The sequence below is a fragment of the Boleophthalmus pectinirostris genome, unplaced genomic scaffold (assembly GCF_026225935.1).
Source record: "Boleophthalmus pectinirostris isolate CB_2022bp ecotype Guang Dong unplaced genomic scaffold, ASM2622593v1 HiC_scaffold_8, whole genome shotgun sequence".
NCBI lineage: Eukaryota > Metazoa > Chordata > Actinopteri > Gobiiformes > Gobiidae > Boleophthalmus > Boleophthalmus pectinirostris.
The window spans coordinates 2,273,782-2,297,589 of NW_026571515.1; the positions used below are offsets into that span (position 1 = coordinate 2,273,782).

General features: G+C 43.3%; 1 protein-coding gene across 1 annotated transcript in view; it reads left to right on the forward strand.

Moving 5' to 3' along the window:
• nphp4 (nephronophthisis 4) overlaps positions 1-23,808 on the forward strand; it is a 217,768-nt gene that overhangs the window by 117,823 nt on the left and 76,137 nt on the right. Inside the window, exons 10-11 of the mRNA XM_055165588.1 lie at positions 1,167-1,295; positions 18,097-18,257. Of these exons, the coding sequence (XP_055021563.1) occupies positions 1,167-1,295; positions 18,097-18,257 (290 nt within the window). The remainder of the gene's footprint in view (positions 1-1,166; positions 1,296-18,096; positions 18,258-23,808) is intronic.

The window sequence follows — 23,808 nt, forward strand, 5'->3', positions numbered from 1 at the left end:
AAACAGGACCAGGACTAAACCAGGACTAAAACAGGACTAAACCAGGACTAAACCAGGACTAAACCAGGACTAAACCAGGACTAAACCAGGACTAAACCAGGACTAAAACAGGACTAAAACTAGGACTAAACCAGGACTAAACCAGGACTAAACCAGGACTAAAAGGACTAAACAGGACTAAACCTAAACAGGACTAAACCAGGACTAAACCAGGACTAAACCAGGACTAAAACAGGACTAAATAACCAGGACTTAAACGGACTAGGGTATAAATAAACCAGTAAACACGCTGCAGCTGCCGAGCCAATCGCCTTTACTGATGGTTTATGTAAGAAAAACACTAAAGTCTCTCTTGACGTGTCTTGCCATCGTTCCGGGAAAAGACCAGGAAATGGTTCTTGTTTGCAGGACAACGGACGCCCTGGACGCGTTGAGGGCATCTAAACTCGTCCAACTAGAGGCGTCCAGTGTGTTTTTTGACGCTCTGGTCTGAACGGATCTTTAATGTTTTAGGACTGACTGAGAAAAAGGATGTATAACACTTCATTAGGAAGTAAAAAAAAAAGAGTTTTAACAGCAAAATTAAGAAAAAAGTGAAACTGGTAGACTAAAGAACATCTTGGTCAAAACACCTCCTCTTGTCACTGTTATTTTATCGATCTTTTTTAAACACGTCCGTCTAACCTTTCTGTGGGATCTTCTCGTGTTGGAATAATAAAAAACACAAACTGATCCAAGGTCGGAGCAGCTCAGACGTCTGTTAAAACACAACTGAAAGACTTAAAAGATTTCCATCAGTTTTAATATTCACGGTTGCATTTCCATATCTGTAATCTGCGGCGTCGTTATGATAATTTGGTTTTATTTGTCTCGACGTGGCGTTTTAATAAAGTCTGCCTGATGAATACCTTTAAATATTCAGTGGGAAAAGTGATTCATTACAGATTCGCTTCCCGTTACCTTTTGTCTGACACATCACGGCGACGGAAATGAACAAACGGCCGCGCGCAGCATGGCATTAAACCTCTTCTATTTTCGTGGAGACAAAACCAGACCAACGTACATGTCAAGAGGTCAGATCTGCGCAGAGGCGACCCAGATTTTTTGGACTAAAAGTTCTTTGACGGTTTCGAAGCTAAAACGGTGGTTGTTTTTTGTGTGTGCAGGTTGCCACGTCCAGCCCGACCAGCAGAGGGCGCTAGACTCGGCCCCGTCTCGCGTCGTCGTGCCCCGAGAGGTGACGGGCGGCTTCAGGGGAGGAAGTCTGTGTCCTCGCAATGTCCAGCAGCTCAACGGTGAGTGAAATCGACTGACGGCTGCCAAAAGAACGTCATCCAGGTTTAAATCAGGAGTTAAAGGTTGTATAGAGGATTTTCCAAGGAACGAGAAATCCAGCGACTGTTTGTCCTTTTTCAAATGTTGAACTACAGCTCCCTACGTAGAAACGCCTCCTTCCGCCTCATCCTTACGCCAGAAACCGGTGCTGCACATGACTTGTAAACAACTAACTACAGTGTTGGTTAGGCAAGACGGAGAAGTGCGGAGCAGGGGGAGGGGGGCGCGGAGATTCCGTGCGAATGAACTAGCTACAACACGCAGCAGCAAGCGGACTCTTTCTTTTTTCAGACATAGGATATCACATTCGTGTCCTGAAAAACGTTTGTGTAGCTCTTGGAAATAAAGTACGTTTTCATAATAAGCAGAAGTTTCCTGTCCAGGAGTAATTTGTGGACCAGTGGTTCAGTCTTTAGACTCTTCGTCTGCTTCAGTCGCACCATCGCTGGAATGAATCTCCAAGAATCACCTTAGTTTGGCTTCGCTGCTTTTCCCCTTGTCTTCTTCTTTCAGCGACCTCAAAAACGGACTTTCTTTTGTGGCGAACTGCTCCTGGATTCTTGTCGCCATCGCAACAAACTTTGTGTGAACTGCGAGGAAGATATAGGTCAAAAAAGCCGCTAAGAACTGTTGCGTTGGTGGAGTAAACAGCGTCTGTGCGTCTTGCGTCTGTGGACTGTGTGACAGTCGTACGTAAACCACGTACCGGCGGCGCAGGCAAGTCAGTTACACTAGAAACGTAGGGAGTTTGATTGACAGCCTGTCAGCTCACAGATAACGAGGCAGTGTCGTTATCTATTGGCAAATGTTTAGCCCCACCACGTCCAGAGTTGATGAACTTTTATTCTCTTTTTTTTGGTCATCATAATTACAAGGCGACTGCATCTATAATCTATCACTGACAATTTGAAACAAAAAAAAAAATAAAATCCTCCATACAACCTTTAAATGTGAAGTGTGCATTTGTGTCGTAGTTTTCGAGATCGGTTTTGGTCGTTAATCAGAAAAAATGAAGATATAAATGTGCCAAAATAACAGTAAAATACAAATACACTCGTCTGTCGTTTATCGCGGGGGTTACGTTCTAAAAATAACCTGCAAAAGGCGAAATCCTCGAAGTCGTCAGCGTTATTTTTTCTGATTATTATATTTGTTTTAAGTCTGTAAAACCTACGGAAGCCGAGAGGGTCACAACAAACGCAAACGCCGCAACAAATACAAACGCCACAACACAAACGCAAAAGCCACAACACATTAAAAAGCCACAACGGAAGTGACCGCGGGACTCTATTTTAATGCAAACGCCGCAACAAATACAAACACCACAACACAAACGCAAAAGCCACAACACATTAAAAAGCCACAACGGCCACAACGGAAGTGACCGCAGGACTTTATTTTCTGATGGACCGATCAAGCGGCAAGTGAAGAAGAAGAACTACAACGTGAAAAGTAAAGGAACGGAGAAGTTGGAAACGTAAGTAAAAGTAATTTATTCTTTTATCTTTATCCGTTTCACGTCGTAGTTCTTCTTCTTCACTCGCTGCTTGATCGGTCCGTTGGAAAATAAAGTCCCGCGGTCACTTCCGTTGCGGCTTTTTAATGTGTTGTGGCATTTGTATTTGTTGCGGCGTTTGCGTTTGTTGTGACCCCTCTCGGCTTCCGTATAAAACCCCTCAGCACACACTTCCTTCTTAAAACTTCTTGCTGCTGTCGTCCTTTTGTTATTTTCCTCCTTCTTTATGTAACGAACTGAAGATTCATTTATTCCGTAATGGAGTCTCCAACCGTGTAACTTCTCTCTTCCTTCAGCGTGTCCAGAAATCCAACTTTCTGTGGAGGGTGACGTCTTACCTCTGACTTTTGGGTGCGAGCGCAGGGGACTTTTTCGGTGCAGAACGTTTCGTCGACATTGTGAATCTTCAGAATCACACAGTGTAAACATCTAACATTTACCATATTTTCCGGGCAATTAGACGCACTTTAAAGGCTCCAACCCCATCAAAAAACGACCGTGCCCCACAATCCAGAGCGCCCCATACACGAACCCACTCAGGTCCCAGCACGACTTCAGTAAACTACAAACACACAGACACACAAACACACACAAACACACACAACACACACAACACACACAAACACACAAACACACACAAACACACAAACACACACGGAGCAGACAGCCAACCAAAAAGGCGAGCGCAATGTGCCACTTCTAGACACAACTGAACAACCACTGTTGGGCAAGTTACTTTAAAAACTTAATGCATTATTTATTACTTATTACTGTCATTTTAAAGTAATTCATTACATTACAATATTACTGCATTTAAAATGTAAGACATTACATTACTATTGCATTACTTTAAGTTACTCTCACCAAAATAACTGCGAAGATGTTGAACTTTTGCGCCGTATATGGACTGAACCAGGACTAAACCAGAACTGAACTAGGACTAAAACAGGACTCACTGTGACGGGCTCAAAGGAGACGCAGGAGAAAGGAGCGACTCTGCTCCGCACCTCACGGAGGTAAGAGCGGCTGTTGCCCGATCGCTCTTTATGCAGGCTCGCGGTCCTGATTTCAGCAGCTGTTTGCAGGGACCCGACCCGGTGCAAGACTCTGTTACAGCTGTAACTTCTACCTTCTTCAGCGTGTCCAGAAGTCCAACTTTTTGTGTGATGGTTTCATCTTCCTCTGCTTTTTGGGTGCGAGCGCAGGAGACTTTGTCAGTGCAGAATGTTTTGTCGACATTGTGGGTTTTGTCGGGGAGAAAACTTGCAAACATACAGCACTTCGGACGACTGTAAACCAGGTCTAAACCAGAACTGACCCAGGTCTAAACCAGGTCTAAACAGCGTAGAGTTCTGTGTCGGTCCTTTCGCCCGCGGTCACCTGAAGGTCTACGCGGCCACGTCTCCGGTGTTTCACCGCTGCTGATATCGAGGTGATTTTAGCGAATTTGTATGAAGAAAAACCCACCACTTCAATCCAGGTTAAAAAAACATTGTAACGCGCGTTACTCACATTTGTACCGAGTAAAATATTACTATTTTTTTCCCCTGTAATGCCACATTACTGCGTTACAGCAAAAAGCAGTGCATTACTGTAATTCGTTACTTTTATAACGCGTTACTCCCAACACTGTGAACAACTGAGTCACTGCGAACACGCCGACAATCCAGCGACAGACACTACTCCCTACACGCCACAACTGAACAAAGCCCAGAGTCACCGTGAACGAACAAACAAACAAAACCACTCACCCATCACACTGTTGGGTTTCATTTAAAGTCCCACGCCGTTTATTTGTGGAAAAAGCTCGAAAATAGACCATTTAATGACAGTGCGTCTTATAATCCAGAGCGACTAATAGTGCGAAAAATACGGTATGTAAATTTGTTAAAGTGAACACATTCTGTACTGTGCAGGAGACATGGCACGGAGGAGATTGATTGACAATGATCTACAGCCAATCAGGATGCAGGGGGAGGAACGTAAGGCGTGTTCATACTCTGTAGAAAAAAGCAGGCAAAATTGCAAAAAAAAAAAAGTCACGAAACAGTGAGACCGTGAAAGGTGAACCGCGTTATAGTGACGGACGACTGGAAATGACAAAGATGACAAAGATTGTCTCGACCTGGTGTTGAGAGGTCGTGGTCTTGGACTTGTCTCGGTCTCGACCTTTAAAAGTCTTGGTCTTGTCTCAGTCTTGACCCTCAGAGGTCTTGGTCTTGTCCTGGTCTCGGGATCCTGTGGTCTTGGGCTGGTTTTGGTCTTGAGTACAACACTAGTGTGCATGGGCCTCTACTCATCACTGTCAGTGTGCAGACGACCCAGGAGCACAGTGTAGTTTTTCCACGCGCTGCACACGAGTCTCAAAACACCAAACAAATACAAACTTGTAAATCAGACATGTCAAACTCAAGGCCCGGGGGCCAAATTTGGCCGTGATATAATTATATTTGGCCCCCAAGATCATATCAAATCTGTATTAGAGCTGCTCACCACACACAGACTATAGACATGATTTATTTAAAATGTTGTTATTTTATATTCTGTTTGTTCTGGATTCAATGTTTAAGCAAAACTATTTATTTAACTAAGAAAAGATTTAACATTACAGATCTCAAAAGAAGAGAAAACATGCAGATGTTGTTGAAATGTTTCATTAAATATTTAGTTTGGCCCACGACTTAGTCCCAGTTTTTGCTTTTGGCCTCTGTGAGTTAGAGTTTGACTCTCCTGATGTAAAGGAGGATCTGTGTCAGAGCGCCCCCCTCTGGTGAACGAGCTCCTCAAACACCACATGAACAGAGAAATAAAATGTGCACAAAGTCTCAGAGACGCACAGGTTTGATCTGAGTCTTAACCCGAGATCTTAACCTGCTCCAGGCAGGATTAACTCCACCTCCGTTACTATAGTGACGTAACCAGGCGGGAAACTGAGACGCCTTCGAGAATACAAGAAAGAAAGAACGAAAGAACGAAAGAAAGAAAGAAAGAACGAAAGAAAGAAAGAAAGAAAAGAAGTAAAAACGTATAAGTAAAAAAGTAAGAAAAGTAAGAAAGTAAAAAGTAAGAAAGTAAAAAAGTAAGAAAGTAAAAAAAAAAGTAAAAATAAGTAAAAAGTAAGAAAGTAAAAAGTAAAAAGTAAGAAAGTAAAAAGTAAGAAAGTTAAAAGTAAGAAAGTAAAAAGTAAGAAAGTAAAAAAGTAAGAAAGTAAAACAGGACTAAACCAGGACTAAACCAGGTAAACCAGGTAAACCAGGACTAAACCAGGTCTAAACCAGGACTAAACCAGGACTAAACCAGGAAAACCAGGTAAACCAGGTCTAAACCAGGACTAAACCAGGTCTAACCAGGACTAAACCAGGACTAACCACCAGGCTAAACTAAACCAGGACTAACCAGTACAACCAGGTCTAAACCAGGACTAAACCAGGTAAACCAGGTCTAAACCAGGTAAACCAGGACTAAACCAGGACTAAACCAGGTCTAAACCAGGACTAAACCAGGACTAAACCAGGACTAAACCAGGTCTAAACCAGGACTAAACCAGGACTAAACCAGGTCTACTAAACCAGGGGACTAAACCAGGTCTAAACCAGGACTAAACCAGGACTAAACCAGGACTAAACCAGGACTAAACCAGGTCTAAACCAGGTCTAAACCAGGACTAAACCAGGACTAAACCAGGACTAAACCAGGTAAACCAGGACTAAACCAGGACTGCTAAACCAGGACTCCAGGTAAACCAGGATAAACCAGGACAAAACCATCTGTTTCATGTTGAGACTCTGAGCTTCTCCCTCCGACGTTTTCAGCCCAACTGAGCATCAGCTGCGTCTCCACTGACCGTCCTCGTCCTCGCAGAACGAACCCGGCCCAAACACACACACACACGCCAACGCCCCAGTGTGTGTGTGTGTGTGTGTGTGTAACGAGCCTGCACACACACACACACACACACACACACACACACGCCGCTCCGAGAGGCTCATTTCTCCCTCAATTAGACAGGCCATCAGCCGTCAGCAGCTTCAGAGCCTCTTTAGAAGCGGACTTTAAGTGGCGGGCAGGCGAGCGGAGTGGAGCGGCGGCGGCGGCGGGGGCAGAGGCGGCGAGGGCGTGATGGTTCATGATGATATTAAACGCGGCTGGCAGCTCCCGGTCCCGGTGCCCAGCGTGTGAGACGGGAGCGGCACTTAGCCCCGCTGTAACGCCGGCCTCACACGTGTACAGAGCCAACAAACATTTATTCACTCATGTCCAGTCGAGTAACGGGGAACACAAGAGAGAGTTTACACGAGCCGCCTCAGCTTCTGCTCACAGGAACACAGAGGGTCTGAAAGTAAAAGTGGAAAAGTAAAAGTACTGTTACTGCAAAAGGAAAGTTGTAGAATCCTAAAGGTCCGGTATCGTTTGCTCTTTTGAATTTCAATTAAAAACAAAAACTATAAAATGGGAAAACAGTTATGTTACGTTAATTTTTCCATTTTAGTGTCGAACAAAAAACAGATTTTGGTCTCTGTTTCCAATATTTAATTTAAAGGGCCCATCTCCTGCAAAATCAACTTTTCAGATCTTTCTACCGTCTAACGCTACGTTCAGACTGCAGGGTTTAACGCTCAATTCAGATTTTTTTGTGAAATCCGATGTTTTTTCGAGGTCGTTCACATTTCCAGTTAAATGTGACTTGTGTGTGACTCCAGTGTGAACATTAAACGGTCCAAAAGTGTCCCACATGTGACACTGGAGACACGACGACGTCAACCGCAGCGAGCGTCTCTGTGTTTACACAAGTTGTCCAAACATGGACGCAGCATCGAGCACCTGGAGATTTTAAAGTTCCTCTCGTACCGGAGCCACAACATGAACAACTGACTTGTTTTAAGGAGGAGATTGAGAAGGAGAAGGACCAGGTTTTTGGTCGTGGTGTTTTGTGGTGAGTGGAGATGTGCTTCACTTCAGTCACACGGAGTTTATTAACAATTTTCACCTACTTCAGCACAGAATAGTGACGTTTGTGTCTTGTTGATAACGTGTAGGTGGATGAATGCACTTTGACCGTTCACACTGAAGTCACATGTCAAAAGATCAGATATGTATCAGTTTCAGGAGCACAGATCCAAGTGTCCTGGGTCACATTTGAAAAAATCAGATCTGTGTCATTCAGACTGACATTAAAAGATCAGATACAGGAACATAGAGACAAAAAAACTGATTTAGGTCACTTCAGGTGCAGACTGAACGCAGACTAAGAGTGATGTGTGGGTCTTGTATTTGTCGCTGAAGTGGTTTTTAGATTGATTCAGTGTTTTTTTTTTAAACAAATTACAGTGTATTTCTGCCTTTCTCCCACGTGACGACGAACTAAAGCTGCTACAACGATGACGCGGCAGATTCACCTGTGACACGTTTGACGTAACAGAAAATGCTTCACACCCGCCCCCCTCCAGTCTACACGATATAATAAGTTGATCTGCTCGTTTTTATTAATACTTTACCAATCAGTAATGTTCAGTTGATGTGGACTCGGTGCTTGAGCTTCGTGCTCCTCAAAGTCCTCGTCCGATTCCGGGTCCAACACACGCGGCTGAACGCGCTGTATCTCCACGATGAATAAAAGTTTATTCCTGCCGCTGTCAGGGTCACGTCTGTCTCCCCTCCCTCCCTGAGACGGCGGAGGAAGGGCGGCTCACTCGTCGCCTACGTCACGTTTGGAGGGCGGAGCCTGTGCTTTCTCAGGACGGGCGGGGGGAGGAGCAATAGTCGGACTTTCATAGTTCCTGGTCTGTGACGTCTCCAAGAAATCAGGAAGATTTCAGAACTATTGTGTAATGGATGTTCCAAAACCCAAACTGTGCTTGTTTATGTGCAGAAGATACAATGTGAAAAGAATTATTTTATATAAGATGGGACATTTAAAGTTGACATAACCTCAATCAAATTTTTTTCAATTCTGATATTTTATTCTCTCTGGTTTATTTGTCCTGGAAGTTTTGCTGCTGAAGGACTCACCTGAAAATTCATTGTCCTCGTCTTTTATAGTGACACGTTTACTTTTGAGGAGCAGGAAGCAGCGATAAACTGTCTTTGTTCAGAGACACTGAATTCTGCTGAGCAACAGAACTTCAGAAAAACCAGAGAGAATCAAATCTCCAAATTAAAATAATCACGAGACAATTTTTTGATTGGTGTTATTTTAAATTAATTTTAAATATTTGAAATAGAGGTCGAAACCTGTTTTTTTGTTTGACACTAAAACAGAAAAATAAAATAAAGAGTTTTACCATTTTATTGGTTTTTTGTTCTTAATTGAAATTCAAAAGAACAAATGGTCCATGTCTAAAGGAGGGACGACCCAGTCCAAGAATTTATGTTTTTCAACTTATTTTAGCAATAACTTGTAATTAATGCTACAATATTAATAAATATTCATTTATACGTAAAAAAAAAAAAAAATTCAAATTCAAATTCATAAAAAAAAATTGAATACATTTCAGAGAACATTTTGTATGTACGTCAACAAAGCAAAATCTGGATTCCTCGCTCAACCTCGGTTACGAATTTAAAAAGTCAGTGCCAAAGCGAAAGACACCAACACACGGTCCTTTCCAGTATTTATCTGAAACTCTGTATATTTGCCATTTTATTTTAATAAACAAAAATATACCTTTAATTAATGCTACAGTATTTATAAATATTCATTTATACATGAAAAATAATTCAAAAAATTAATAAATGGAGCATATTTTTTCTTTGTTTGTGTTTATTGCTCTGAAAATTTGAGAAAAACATGTTTTCAAGGAAATGTTGTTCCTTTAGTTTTAATATTTAACAGATTTGTCTCCGTGGAGAATTCTCTGAAGTTTAGTTATAACTTTCTAATTCTACAGAGTCCTGAGACGTTCCACCTCCAGAAAGTTACACACTGTACCTTTAAACAAATGAAAGATAGAAGTTTAATGCCAGAAGAGTTAAAGCGATCAGTTTTTCAAAATTCTAAACTGGGACACTCGGGTTTGGACGTTTGGTGTAAATAAAACAGTGAAAAGTGGAACATTGTGTTTCTCGTGTCAGTCATGATCTGAGGAACTTCTGTTTCTGCATTTTTTTTACTTTATGTTCATTCCCAAACACAGTTTTCTGTATTTTGGCAAAACAAATGACAATTTATGCTCCTCTTCACTGTTGGTGAGGATCAGATCAGTCAAAAATTGTGATAGTTCTGGTTTAGTCTTAGTCTACGTTCAGTCTGCACCTGAAGTGACCCAAATCTGATTTTTGGCCCCTATGTTCCTGTATCTGATCTTTTAATGACACAGATCCGATTTTTTCAAATGTGACCCAGGACACTTGGATCTGTGCTCCTGAAACTGATACATATCTGATCTTTTGACATGTGACTTCAGTCTGAACGGTCAAAGTGCATTCATCCACCTACACGTCATCAATAAGCGACAATTGTACACAAACGTTCTTCTCGTCGTACGAAAATTGTTAATAAACTCCATGTGACTGAAGTGAAGCACATCTCCACTCACCACAAAACACCACGACCAAAAACCTCGTCCTTCTCCTTCTCAATCTCCTCCTTAAAACAAGTCAGTTGTTCATGTTGTGGCTCCGGTACGAGAGGAACTTTAAAATCTCCAGGTGCTCGATGCTGCGTCCATGTTTGGACAACTTCCGTAAACACAGAGACGCTCGCTGCGGTTGACGTCGTCGTGTCTCCAGTGTCACATGTGGGACACTTTTGGGCCGTTTAATGTTCACACTGGAGTCACATACAAGTCACATTTAACTGGAAATGTGAACGACCTCGAAAAAACATCGGATTTCACAAAAAAATCTGAATTGAGCGTTAAACCCTGCAGTCTGAACGTAGACTTAGATCAAATTGGTCAAAACAGAAACACCTGGGACATTTCTTGTATAAAACTGGGACAAATCAGTGGTTTTGTATAAATCTTCTGGGACAGAGACACAGACTCAGGACTGGGACTGTCCTGGGGAAACGGGGACGTCCTGTCACTTTACAAACAGTGGAACTTTTAAGGCAAAGCGATAAACCCAAACTTAAACTGCCCTAGTGCCCTTCAAACCCGTGTTAACTCTTTCCCCCATGAAGACGACATTTAACGATCCCCCCGTTTCCTTAATGACGTGTTTTGACTCTGCCGCTGTTTCACTAAAGACGTGATTTGACGACCTTTAGAAACGACTCGGTTTTTCACATGTAAACAGAGACTGCGATCGGTGGAGCCACTACAGCCCACACCAGACTGACCAATAGGATTCAAGGATGTGTTTTCGCCGATTTTTTCCGAAGTTAATCGAAGTAATGACGGTTGTAGCTTCCGGAAAAAACACAACACGAAACACGAGCGATGGAAAGACTGCGGAAATACTAGGAAATAATGAGGAGCGGATGCATTTTATGGATAAGTTTAGAGAAAGTGACTTTTATTGATTTCAAAGTGATGATGAAGTCGATTATAAAGTGGAAAACAGCAAGAGCGACGGACTTTCAGAGAGTGAAACTTACGAAGGGGAGAATGCCGCTGACGAGTCTGTGTGGAGTCCTGCGTGATCCCAACAAACTATCCAGGACTTTATACTCGATCATGAACCAAAACTGCCCCGAAATCTGGATGTTGCTCAGACGAGTCCTTTGAAATATTTCAGTCTTTTTTTCCGAGATGCAATGAACGACAGAATCACTACAGAAACAAACTCTTATGTGGAGCTCTGAGCACGAGAAAGTGACCAAGATGACAAATACTGAACACACACTGACGAGGAAGAGTTTTATTATATTATTATATTCCATTTTCTTATTATAATCTGTTTTATTTTATGCAGTTATGCTCTATGAGTTGCCCTAGTCATATTTGTACGGGTTGTTCCATGTAGGCGTCCAAGGGGTAAAGAGTTAAACCTGTGTTCAGTGTGCGAACTGAAGCTGAAGCTGAAGCTGAATCCGTCAGAACATCACATAAACATAAACAGCTCCAACATGGCGGCGGCGGTGGCGAGCATACGTATGCTAATGAGCACGGGCACATTGTCATGCGCGGCGCGTCTGCTCGCCGCGACAGGCGCTTTGATGTGCGCTTTGTAGCCGCTCCTGTCGACAGGCGCGGGCCTCTGTGCAGGTGCGGTCAGGAGCAGACGCCTCGGGCCCCACACGCTGCTGTTTGTTTACATGAGTTCGCGCTGAACACGGGGCCGCGGGATCAATTATTCAAGGGAACCTGCTCGTGTTCACGCCGCAGTCACACTTCAACGTCTCTGCCTCGTTTTTACGCAGCGATTTAACACTAATGATAGAAACGTGATTTAACTCAGCCTGAAAATACTTAAAAACACCAGTTATCATCAATATTGTTTTTCACCTCATAAATAACTTAGTTTGTGTTCATATCCATGGAAACACTTACTTTTTTTTTTTTTTTTCTTGGCTCCACAGACCTTTTTCAATTCTTTTTCAATTACAAAAACTGTTTAAATTCACTAATTATATTTCCTACTGATAAAATGAGTAATTATATTATATAATGATACTATAATCATAATTATATTATATATAATATATATAATATGAATATAATTTAAATAAGTGTAATGGGTAACACTTTATAATAACTACACCTTATTTAGCCTTAATAAAGCATGAATAAAGACTTAATTAATAATGATTCACACTTAGTAAATGCTTAATAAAGCATAATTTGTCTTCACAAAGAAATCATCCCGAGTTTACAGAGAACATTTTGTATGTGAAAACAAAATCCTGTTTGTTAATGTAGAGGAGCAGAAGACAAACAGACTGAGCTGCACTTTCTTGTTCTTGTGGTTTTACAGAAACATCACGTCTTGGTCTTTGCAGTGGAAGGTGTTTCTTGGTGAACAGTTGGAGACTTTCACTTTGGCGTCGACTTTTTAAATTCATAACTGAGGTTGAACGACGGATCGGGATTTTGTTTTGTCGTCGCTCCACATACAAAATGTTCTCTGTAAACTCAGGATGATTTCTTAGTCAGACAAATGTTTCCTTTTTGGTTCTTCCTGTGGATCAATCCTGCCCATCACCTTCACCTTTCACTATTTTTCAATTCCGTTGGGAAGAGAAACAGTTTGAACGGAGGTTTGAGTCACACACATCTGATTCACTTTTGCATTTATGAAGTTCACAAACACATTTCTCGAGTCGTTTTCCGCTGTTTGGATCCAACAACCACAACAATTACGACGTCCGAATCCAAAACTAAAATATGACAATATCAGAACCAGAAACAAAAGTGACATGGTTCAAAAGACTTGAAAAGATCCACTTTGTCAATAGACACGTCCCACTGGGAAAACAAACATGGAGGTTTGATGCTCACTTTTTTGGAAAATCCTTCCCAGTGTGAATTGCACGATGACCGGAAGTCCGAGATTCTTGATGCGAGTTAAAGAGAAGCAAAAACTGTCATTTGTTTCAGTAAAATACAGAAACGCTGCTTCAAAACGACCAAAACACAAAGAAAATGTGACTATACTGACTCACATTAGAGCCGAGCGCGGAACAATTTTCCTTAATTACGCTCGTTTAACAATTTTATTATCACCGACCGCCGCAAACCAAGGACGTCCCAGGTTTTTTTTTTTTTTTTTTTTTTTTGTGAGCATGATCCTTTAAAAACAAAAACATCAGAGCAGGTCAGAGCTGAGCAGGTAGAACCTCACCCCCTGATCTGAAGGTTGCAGGTTCAAATTCCGCTTCCGACGTGGTTAAAGTGGATTTAGAGAAGCGTTAGTGTAAAGGTGACTTGTATTTTCTATTTTCTTCGCCCTCATCATTGAGACGGCGCATTTAAAGGTGTATTCCAATCGTCTGTTTCTTCTTCACGTCGTTTTGTCCTGTGGGCTTTATTAGACGGGACAGTAAAGCGTGAAATGAGGGAGGAAGGAGGAGGACATTGAACGAATTGACGAAGCCGCGAATCGATCTCGCCGCTCGGAGCTCGGAGGAAACACTTTACAGCATCACGAGCCGCTTCAGTGTGAACCTGTAGATACACGACACAAGTTTTCCTCAGTCTTAATCTGCCCCGGTACCGATTCAAACGCCTAAGGTGAGGTTCTGTACGAGGCTCCGCCCACAATCCGTGTGTCATTTGTTTATTCGTTTTTCAATATAAAACCAAAAATAAGAAAATGAAAAAGAACAACAGTTTTCTTCATTATTTGTCTCCAAAACCAAAATGAAAGAACAGATAATGATTTGTTTTTTCAGTTTTTGATTTTGTGTTTAAATGAAAAATGGAAAAAATGGAGAACGACCGTTTCCCGTTGATGTGACTGCGACTTTAGCGCCGCATACGGATTGAACCAGGACTGATCCAGGTCCGGGACCAGACCGGGACTGAGATCGAGACTGAGACCAGACCGGGATCCAGACCGGGACCAGACCGAGACTGAGATCAGATCTGAGACCGGGACCAGACCGAGACTGAGACCAGACTGGGACCAGACCGGGACCAGACTAGACTACCAGACCAGGACCAGAGCGGGACTGAGACCAGACCGAGACCAGACCGAGACCAGACCGAGACCAGACCGGGACCAGACCGGGACCAGACCGAGACTGAGATCAGATCTGAGACCGAGACCAGACCGAGACTGGGACCAGACCAGGACCAGACCAAGACTGAGACCAGACCGGGACCAGACTGAGACTGAGACCAGACTAGGACTAGACCGGGACCAGACTAGACTACCAGACCAGGACCAGAGCGGGACTGAGACCGAGACCAGACCGAGACCAGACCGAGACCAGACCGGGACCAGACCGAGACCAGACCGGGACCAGACCGACCAGGACCAGACCGGGACCAGACCGGGACCAGACCGAGACCAGACCGACCAAGACCGGACCGACCAGACCGAGACCAGAGACCGGGACCAGACCAGACCGAGACCAGACCGAGACCAGACCAGACCGAGACCAGACCGGAGACCAGACCGGGACCAGGGACCGGGACCAGACCGAGACCAAGACCGAGACCAGACCGAGACCAGACCGGGACTGAGATCAGACCGGGACCCGACCAAGACCAGACCGAGACCAGACCGAGACCAGACCGGGACCAGACCGGGACTGAGATCAGACCGGGACCCGACCAAGACCAGACCGAGACCAGACTGAGACCAGACCGAGACCAGACCAAGACCAGACCGAGACTGAGATCAGATCTGAGACTGGGACCAGACCGTGACTGAGACCAGACAGGGACCTGAGCGGGACCGAGACCAGACCGGGACCAGACCGGAGGCTCAGAGTCCACGACCTGGATCAGTCACAAAAGTGAACGACCTCGCAAAAAAAATCGGATTTCCCAAAAAGAATCCAAACTGAGCGTTAAGACCTGCAGTCTGAACGTAGATCATTTTCCTTGTCAATGACAGAATATGAGACATGTGCTGTTTGTCCTGAGTGAGTGAGTTTCTAGGACACAAGTCAAATAAAAATAAAAGAGTGTCCACTGGGATATTTGATCTAATAGTGTTTTCAATCTTCTCTTTGATATTTGTGTTCTTATTTTCGTGCAGTGGTTCTTTTTTTGGGTGTGGTCTCCAGCTGTCCCACGTTCTCTCAGCTCTTGTTGGTGGTGGGAGTCTTAAAGGTTGTATAGAGGATTTTTTTAAGGGAAGAGAAATACAGCGACAGTCCTTGTGCGCGTTCAGAATCACTGTTGAAGTTTCCTGTCTAGAAGTAATTCAGCGACCGACACGTCAGTTTTTAGACCCTTCGTCTGCTTCGGTCGCGCCATCGCTGGACGAGATCTCCAAGAATCACCTCAGTTTGGCTTTGCTCCTTTTCCTCTTCTCTTCTTCTTTCAGCGACCTCAAAAACCGACTTTCTTTTGCGGCGAACCGGTCGTGGATTCTCGTCCGCCGTCGCGACAAACTTTGTGCGAAATGCGAGGAAGCGACAGTTCGAAAAAAGCCTCTAAGAACCGCTGCGTAAACCACGTAATCCCCGCGCTCCGATGAGTCAGTTACACTAGGGAGTTTGATTGACAACCCAACAGCCAATAGAAAATGAGGGAGCCTCGTTTTCTATTGGCTGACGTTTATCTGGCCTCAACACGTCCACAGTTGATAGATTTTCGTTCTTTTTTTTTTGGTCGTCATAATTACAAAGCTGCTGCGTCTCTGTAATGGTATTTTAACCTTTCACTGACATTTTGAAACAAAAAAAAATCCTCCATACAACCTTTAATTTAGCATTTCCAAAACAATAAAAGGAAACATCATAAACTAAATATGTGATGTTTTAGTGATTAATATTCCATAGAAGTAAAATATTCCGTCTTTAATCTGAAACCGCACACGGCTCGCTCCAGATGAACTCCTCTCTCTGACTTTATCTGTGTAAGTGAAGGCTGTCAGGCGCTCCCTGCAGGCTGATGTATGTGCAGGTGCAGGTGCAGGTGCAGGAGCAGGAGCGGGTGCTGGTGTCGGTGTGGATGTGGGTGCAGGAGGAGCGGGTGCGGGTGGAGGAGGGAGAGTGCCGTGGGCGTCGCTTTACAGAGAGCAGAGGAAAGTGGGACAGCCACAGGCCAAAGCTGAAAGAGAACAGGAGGAGCAGGAGCAGCTGTCAATCAAACCCTCCTCCTCCTCCTCCTCCCTGCGTCGTGTGAGAGCAGGACTCAAGCTCAAAATCAGTTTCAGGATGTAGATGTTAGTGTAGATCTGTAAACATCTCTAACGTTCCCAGTTTTGATCCTGTGTCTCTGTCCCAACAGATTTATCCAAAACCACTGATTTGTCCCAGTTTTATCCAAGAAATGTCCCTGGTGTCTCTAATTTTGACCAATTTGATCTAAACCAGGTCTGAACTAAGATTAAACCAACTTAGACCAAGACCAGTCCAAGACCACGAGGTCCCGAGACCGAGACAAGACTGAGACCTTTCAAAGTTCAAGGAAAGGCCGTCTTTGTAATTTTTTACATTTATTAGTATTTTACTGTTATTTTGGCACATTTACAGCAATGTTTTTATAATAAACACAAAGAAAATTTGACTATACTGACTCATTTTAGTGCCCAGTGCAGAACAATTTTCCTCATTTCATTATTTTATTATTACCAACCACCACAAACCAGAGATGTCCCAGTGTTTTATTTTGAAAAACTTGGCCACCCTAATTTAACGTTATGATAAAACAGTATCTATGTCATGAAATCGATTTAAAATTTTAATTGTAGAATCAGTGGAAGTGAACAAGTTCCTTCTGTTGAAGGGTCGGGAAAACGCTTACGGGTAAAAACGACAAAATATTTTATCGTAAGTGTCTTTCGTTTAGATGGTGACAGCGTTTTTGGGGCTTAAAAATGCAAAAATCTGAAACCACCCTCAAGAGTGGAAAAGTTGAATACACTCCACCGTAGTGTTTCCGTCTACACTGCCCAAGACGCAAAACTCTGGTCACATGTGCTCAGGTCACAGAAACAAACATGCCGGATCATTTCCATACGTCGGACTTTCATAATAAACTTACAGGAGGCAAAACAGCAAATGTCGAGAATCTGGATCAATGTGAGTGAGTGAAATGTGAAATGTGGGGACCTGCCTCTCAAATCTGCAAATTTACCTACGATTACAAATAAAGCAAAGTAACCAAACCTAAGAACCTGCAGAGACACTTTTAGTGAACAGAGAAGGATCTGCAATCACCTCTGTCAGACTCTGGACGCACCAGGTCGTCACAGTCGAGTCAGACGGATCTGGACGAGACCTGGAGAACCGGTGGATGGTGGGACGACTTTGTGGAAGGAGGAGCTGAAGAAAATGTGTGAAAACTTCTGTGTGTCCAAAGACGCTCTTGTTGCTTTAAGTACAAACACACACAATCCAATTCCACACACTTTTGCGTCACCGTCTGCAGCAGATTTACTCCTGAAAACACTCGACTAAACGCGAAATAAAAAAGTGAAGACGCGACCCCACTTTTGCGTTTTCTGTTCAAACTGTCATCATATAAACATGGCCAGAAAGTTGTAAATGTTGTAAGTTGTAAATGATTAAAAATCCCGCTTCAGCCTCTTCTCCCTGCACAAACACAGAACACACAGAGAGAGTAAACACACTCCTGACTCTCTTTGTGTGTCTTTGTGTGTTTTTATGTGTGATTGTGTGTGTTGATGTGTGTGATTGTGTGTGTTGATGTGTGTTTAATGTGTGTGTTTTCCGTCCACAGACAGGAACAGCGCTCAGGCTCAGAGGCTCCAGGTCGATCGTCCAATCAGAGCGAACCTCCTCAGACCCCAGCAGAGCGAGGAGGGCCGCCGGAAGCTGAGCTGCATGGCCGCCGTGCACCGCAGAGAGGGCACCGAGCACACGCACACGCCTCAGGTCACGGTGAGCTCCAGGTCACGTCCGGGTCACGTCCAGGTCACGTCTAAACCGCGTGAACCGCTCACGTTAAAGAGTCCAGACTACACTGTTTTCTGTGTTCTAATGTCGTTTCCTCGACACAAACAGAGGCTGTCGTGTTTTGTTTTGTTTCATTCATACATGTTTACACAGTGAACGTGTTTAACACATTACACACACACACACACACACATTTTAACATTTTCTCAGTGTTTATCTGAGTCACTCTGGTCGGGTAGAGTTAGAGTTTCATTTGTGGTCAAAATCCGTTCATGAAGTAACAACCTGGACCAAAAGTTCCTGTTTAACCAAATCCAGAGTTTTAAAGTCCTGAACCTGTTTTAGTCAGAGTAAATCCTAGATTAACCTTTGTAGAGTTAGTCCTGATTTTAACTCAAATCAACAAACACAGAGGTTTAGTTTTTATCCTTTTACACTTTTATTTGAGTTTAAATTAAGATGGTTAAATCCTGAACAAAACCTGGTTTCAGAACCTGGTTTTCTCTGGAGGGTTAAAGTTTGAAGTGGTTTTAGGATTTAGTCCTGTTTTACCTGGTTTAAATTTAGTCCTACTAACCTGGTTTAGTTGAATTTAAACATCTACTATATAAACTCTGGCAAATAACCCCCAACTCCAACCCTCATTTAACTTTCGTTAGAGTTAAATAACACTTTTTAGTATTAAAAACAACCCTGAAATTTTAACCCTCCAGTTTTGTGTGACTTCTACTCCTGTTAATAACGAAATTTGATTACAATCTCCTTAAGACTGAAAAATATAAATTAAAACAAACAAATTTAATCTTATGAGCTCTAAATCTTGTCAAAATAACACTTTATTCTGTCCTTTTTTTAAGGCTTTTCTTTTAGACTTTTTTAAAATCATCACTCAGATTGTTCCATACATTCACCCATCAAACAGACATACAGTTCACTTTTTTTAAGTTTTTTTTCTTCATTTTTTTTTTTAAGTGCCCGTTCTGTAAGATTATACTGACTCTCTCTGCTCGAATATTTTGACACAGGAAGGAGTTGATGAATCAGATGGTTCTATTTCTCCTTCTGATTTGACCTTTCAGCTGAGCCTGGAGCTCCTGAAGCTGTTGTGGACGTTTCCTGCTGAAGTTTTGGTGATCAGAGCTTTTCTAATATTCAGCGCTCTCTCGTGGACGCTTCTTCTGAAACAGCGTACTGGACAAACTTGTCTCTTTCAGTCGCCAAAACTTCAACAGGAAACGTTCAGCTTCAGGAGCTCCAAACTCAGCTGTCCGTCAAACATGAATGAGCCAATGAGAAATGAACCCACGTCCAAGAGCACAAACGAGAAGGTTGGAATCATAATCAAAGATAAAAACGGCATCAAACAAAACTGAAAAGATGTGGAACAAAAATAAAAGAGGCAAAGGCAAAAATATTTTACATGATTACACAAATAATTGTATTGCATTTTTATCTATTTTAAATGTTTTTTGTTTGTTTGTTTGATTTTTTAAATTTGGTATTTACATTTTTACTCCTTTGCTTGATATTTTAAAAGCGTCTTTGAACTATTTAACTCAAAATTGATGGAGCAGACGATTCTCGACCTTGTGCATCTCTGCGGCTGAACTCAGGTCAACAAAATCAAAAAACTCTGGCACTTTTAGTTTAACAAAAAGAGAATTTGTTGGTGCTCAGAGATTCGCACGATTAATAATCCTGATAACCTTCTTTTGGAGTAGAAGAACTGCATTAATATTTGATTTATAAGTATTTCCACTGTGGTAGTTTAAGTCTGGAAGGAAAAGGAAGGAAAAGATTTATATTAGTATTTTCATTTTTTTCATTATAGCAACAATTTTAGCTTTGTCTGAATTATATTTATTTGTTTTTCACCTATAAATGCCCAAGAATTTATCAACAAATACTCTTAAATATTAATTTGATTCTTGATTTTTCTATTTCCAACAATAATTTATTAGTTTTTTTCCCCAAATTCACTGAAAGTTTATTCATATTGAAGCACTCTTTTATTTTTGTAAGGTTGTTTTGTAAGGTCTCCACGGAAACAAACAGGACTCCAGAAAAGTTCCACAGTGCCAAACTTAAAGCCTGAGTGCTGCAGCGGCGGAGTTGTCGTCTCCGGTTCCGTATCTTCTCCTCTTCGTCGTGGGTCGGAGCCAAAAGCAGCTCGGCCTACACACGTCTCCATGGAGATGAGGCCCGGGACCTCGTCAGCTCCTCGTCATCGTCGCCGCAGCCGGAGGGAGACGTCTTCGGAGCTTTTACCTGTTTCCGAGCGGCAGGTTACCACGGCAACAGTGAGATCACCGCTCCCCTCCCCCCGAGGGCCCGGAGCCGGTTTAACTCGACGTTAACCCGATCGGCAAAAAAAACAACAACACACACACCGGGAGTTTTGTGATTGTGGTGAAGCGAACGAAGCGAACGAAGCGAACGAAGCGAACGAAGCGACGGAGTGTGGAGTCAAAGGGCTCGTGTGACGCTGTTTTCTGATCTGTTCTGATGTCGTTTCCTCGTCGCACAACAGACCTGGAGCTGTTTTGTTTCATTCACATGTTTAACACACAAACCCTGCACATGTAATACAGTGCAATGTCTTGACTCAGTTGTGTCGTCTTAAAGGGATAGTTCGGGTTTGTTTTTGACATGAGTCTGTGTGTCATCCCCATGAGCAGTGTCGTGCATCCACACTGACTTACCTGCGAAAGCGTCTGGTCAACCGAGATACTGGCCACTTTCGGTGCTGACGAAAGTCGTCCGGCAAGTTGTCTGGGGACTGTAAAATAAAGTGTTTTTCTTCTCAAAACGACATGTGTTCAAAAGAGTGATATGTTTGCATCACAAAACCATCGTCCTCCAAAAAGTCAGACCTCATAATCGCTTGGCACTATTTTCTCTCCGTTCGTATCACTGCGCTGCCGCCAGGTGACAGCCGCGCACGAATCCATCACTTTGTTCAGTTGTTTGGCAGTGTTTACATGTGCAGACCACCGCGACGTGAGAGAGATAATGTGAGAGCTAGAGCCATAAGTATATAAGCTTGTATAAGATCCATAAGAATATATCTAAAAAATGGTGCGAACTCTTGATTCTCCAGGCTGTGAACCAGGCGCGGCTGTCACCTGGCGGCAGCGCGCAGTGATACGAACTGAGAGAAAATAGTGCCAAGCGATTATGAGGTCTGACTTTTTGGAGGACGACATGGTTTTGTGATGCAAATGTATCACTCTTTTGAACACATGTCATTTTGAGAAGAAAAACACTTTATTTTACAGTCCCCAGCCACCTTGCCGGACGACTTTCGTCAGCACCGAAAGTGGCCGGTATCTCGGTTCACCAGAAGCTTTCACGGGTAAGTCAGTGTGGATGCACGACACTGCTCATGGGGATGCTACATACAGATTCATGTCAAAAAACCCGAATTATCCCTTTAAGACGACACAACTGAGTCAAGACATTGCACTGTATTACATGTGCAGGGTTTGTGTGTTAAACATGTGAATGAAACAAAACACAGCTCCAGGTCTGTTTGCGATGAGGAAACGACATCAGAACAGATCAGAAAACAGCGTCACATGAGCCCTTTGACTCGGTCTTGTCTCTCACTCGAGGTCTGACACTCAACAAGTGTGATCATATTTCATTCCGGCCGCTGCTGTTGGTAATAAACTTGTAGCGGGTGCAGGAGCGTGTGGGGCGTCTCAGTGCAGCCTGTGCGCTCATTTGAAACCCGCGGAGACTCTACGGCGCATCACAAACACACACGCTCCCTATGCACGGCTCGTCTGCGACAGCGTGTGCCCTCGTGTACCAGCGTGCATCACAGGGCAGGTTCAACTTCCTAAACATCCTACCTGTCCACCTGCCTCACGTCAGCACGCCGCCCCTCGCCTTTTCACGCTCTCGCTCCTTCCTGCGTACAGCCAACACAAGCCCCTCCCACAGTGCGGCTGATTAGAAGAGCAAGACCAAACGTGAAGCAAAAACCAGTCTAAATTTGTGTTCCAGTGTTGGCACAAAGCAGGTCTACAGCATAGAGCGGATCTACAGAACAGACCTACTGCCACATTTGGCTGAAGTTTGTCTAACAAAAGTGACAAATGCATCTGTGTTTGTCACGATGTGCGTTTGGTTTGGTAAACGTGCAGAGGCTGGTAAATATCACTGCAAAACCAGAAAAAAGAATGAAACTCCAGTTTGGAACTTTAAAAAACAGGTTTAAAAATCTTCCTTCACTTTTTTCACAGTTTTGTGTAAAGTGCCAGAGGAAGTTCTCTTAAAGAAGAGGTTCTCAAACTGTGGGGGAGGGTCCAAAAAAGGGGCACAGAGTGTTTCAGTGCAGTTTGTTTGACTTTGTATTAGGTCGATCATTTTGACTTGGTCATTTTGTAAGTAGCTCATGTCAGCTTCTCCTGGAGGCAGCCTGAACAGAGGATGTTAAGAAAGAGGCTTGGAGAGTTAGAACAGGTCTCACATGTCTCTTTATTTGAGTCAGGCAGATTCAGGTCTCAAGATTCAAGTTGATTCAGCATGATTTTGCCTACGCAGCGTCTCTCTGTGCGTCGGTCGTCCCTCGACAACGCGGTCGGCGTTTCCCCACTCATGCACAGAAACACTGGGTGCCTTTTATACCAGCATAACTGTTGAGTTAACATCTTTATGGAAAAATACACAGCACTTTTGTCCCAACACGTGTCCCATAACAGACTGGCAGATGCTAAAGGTTGGAGACACACCCCTTATCTGTCCCATATACATTCACCATTGACACTCCAAAGTCCAAAAACATACACAGCATGTAACAGGGCAAATTACAGGGCGTATTAACATGAATGAAACTTTAAAAACACAGGGTAGAAGCCCACACTCACATGATGAAAAAGTGTGAACACCTCTGTTCTACAATATGAAACACTGCACTTTATATCATCCAAAAAATAAAAGTAAAACACTCTTCCAGTTTCCTCCACAGAGCGCGTGTCTGCGGCGCTGCGAGCCCAGGACGTGCGCTCTGTGCCGGGCTGCGAGTCTCCAGAGTGTGGCCCTGGTCTGACACGTGTTACCGTTTTGCTGTAGTGTTAATTGTTCCTCTCTCTGCTTAAACGGTTTTGGCGTCAGATTTTCTTTACACATCCTTCCTCTGAGCTGTGGCCTTTCCGTGCTTCTTCACACCTCCCTCCCTCTCAGCTCGGCCCGCCGGGAGTCTGCAGCTCAACCACCAACAACACTCTTACTTTGCAATTCAATTTGGAGACAATTTGTCCAGACACGCTCCACCAGCGTCAGGCTCCCAGTATGACTGTTTACACCTCCCATTCTGTTACTATTCTAATGAACTTATTTACTGGAAGCTACGCATGGACAAATATAATACTTCTGTTTTACTTATTTTCATATTTTACCGTATGTGGACCAGGACTGGGGATCATTAGGAAGTTCCCGATACCTCGATACATAGGCCATGATACAATCTCGATACACTGAGCTTTTTGATCAATATATTTCAATTTAATTTGATACGGTTCAATAAAAA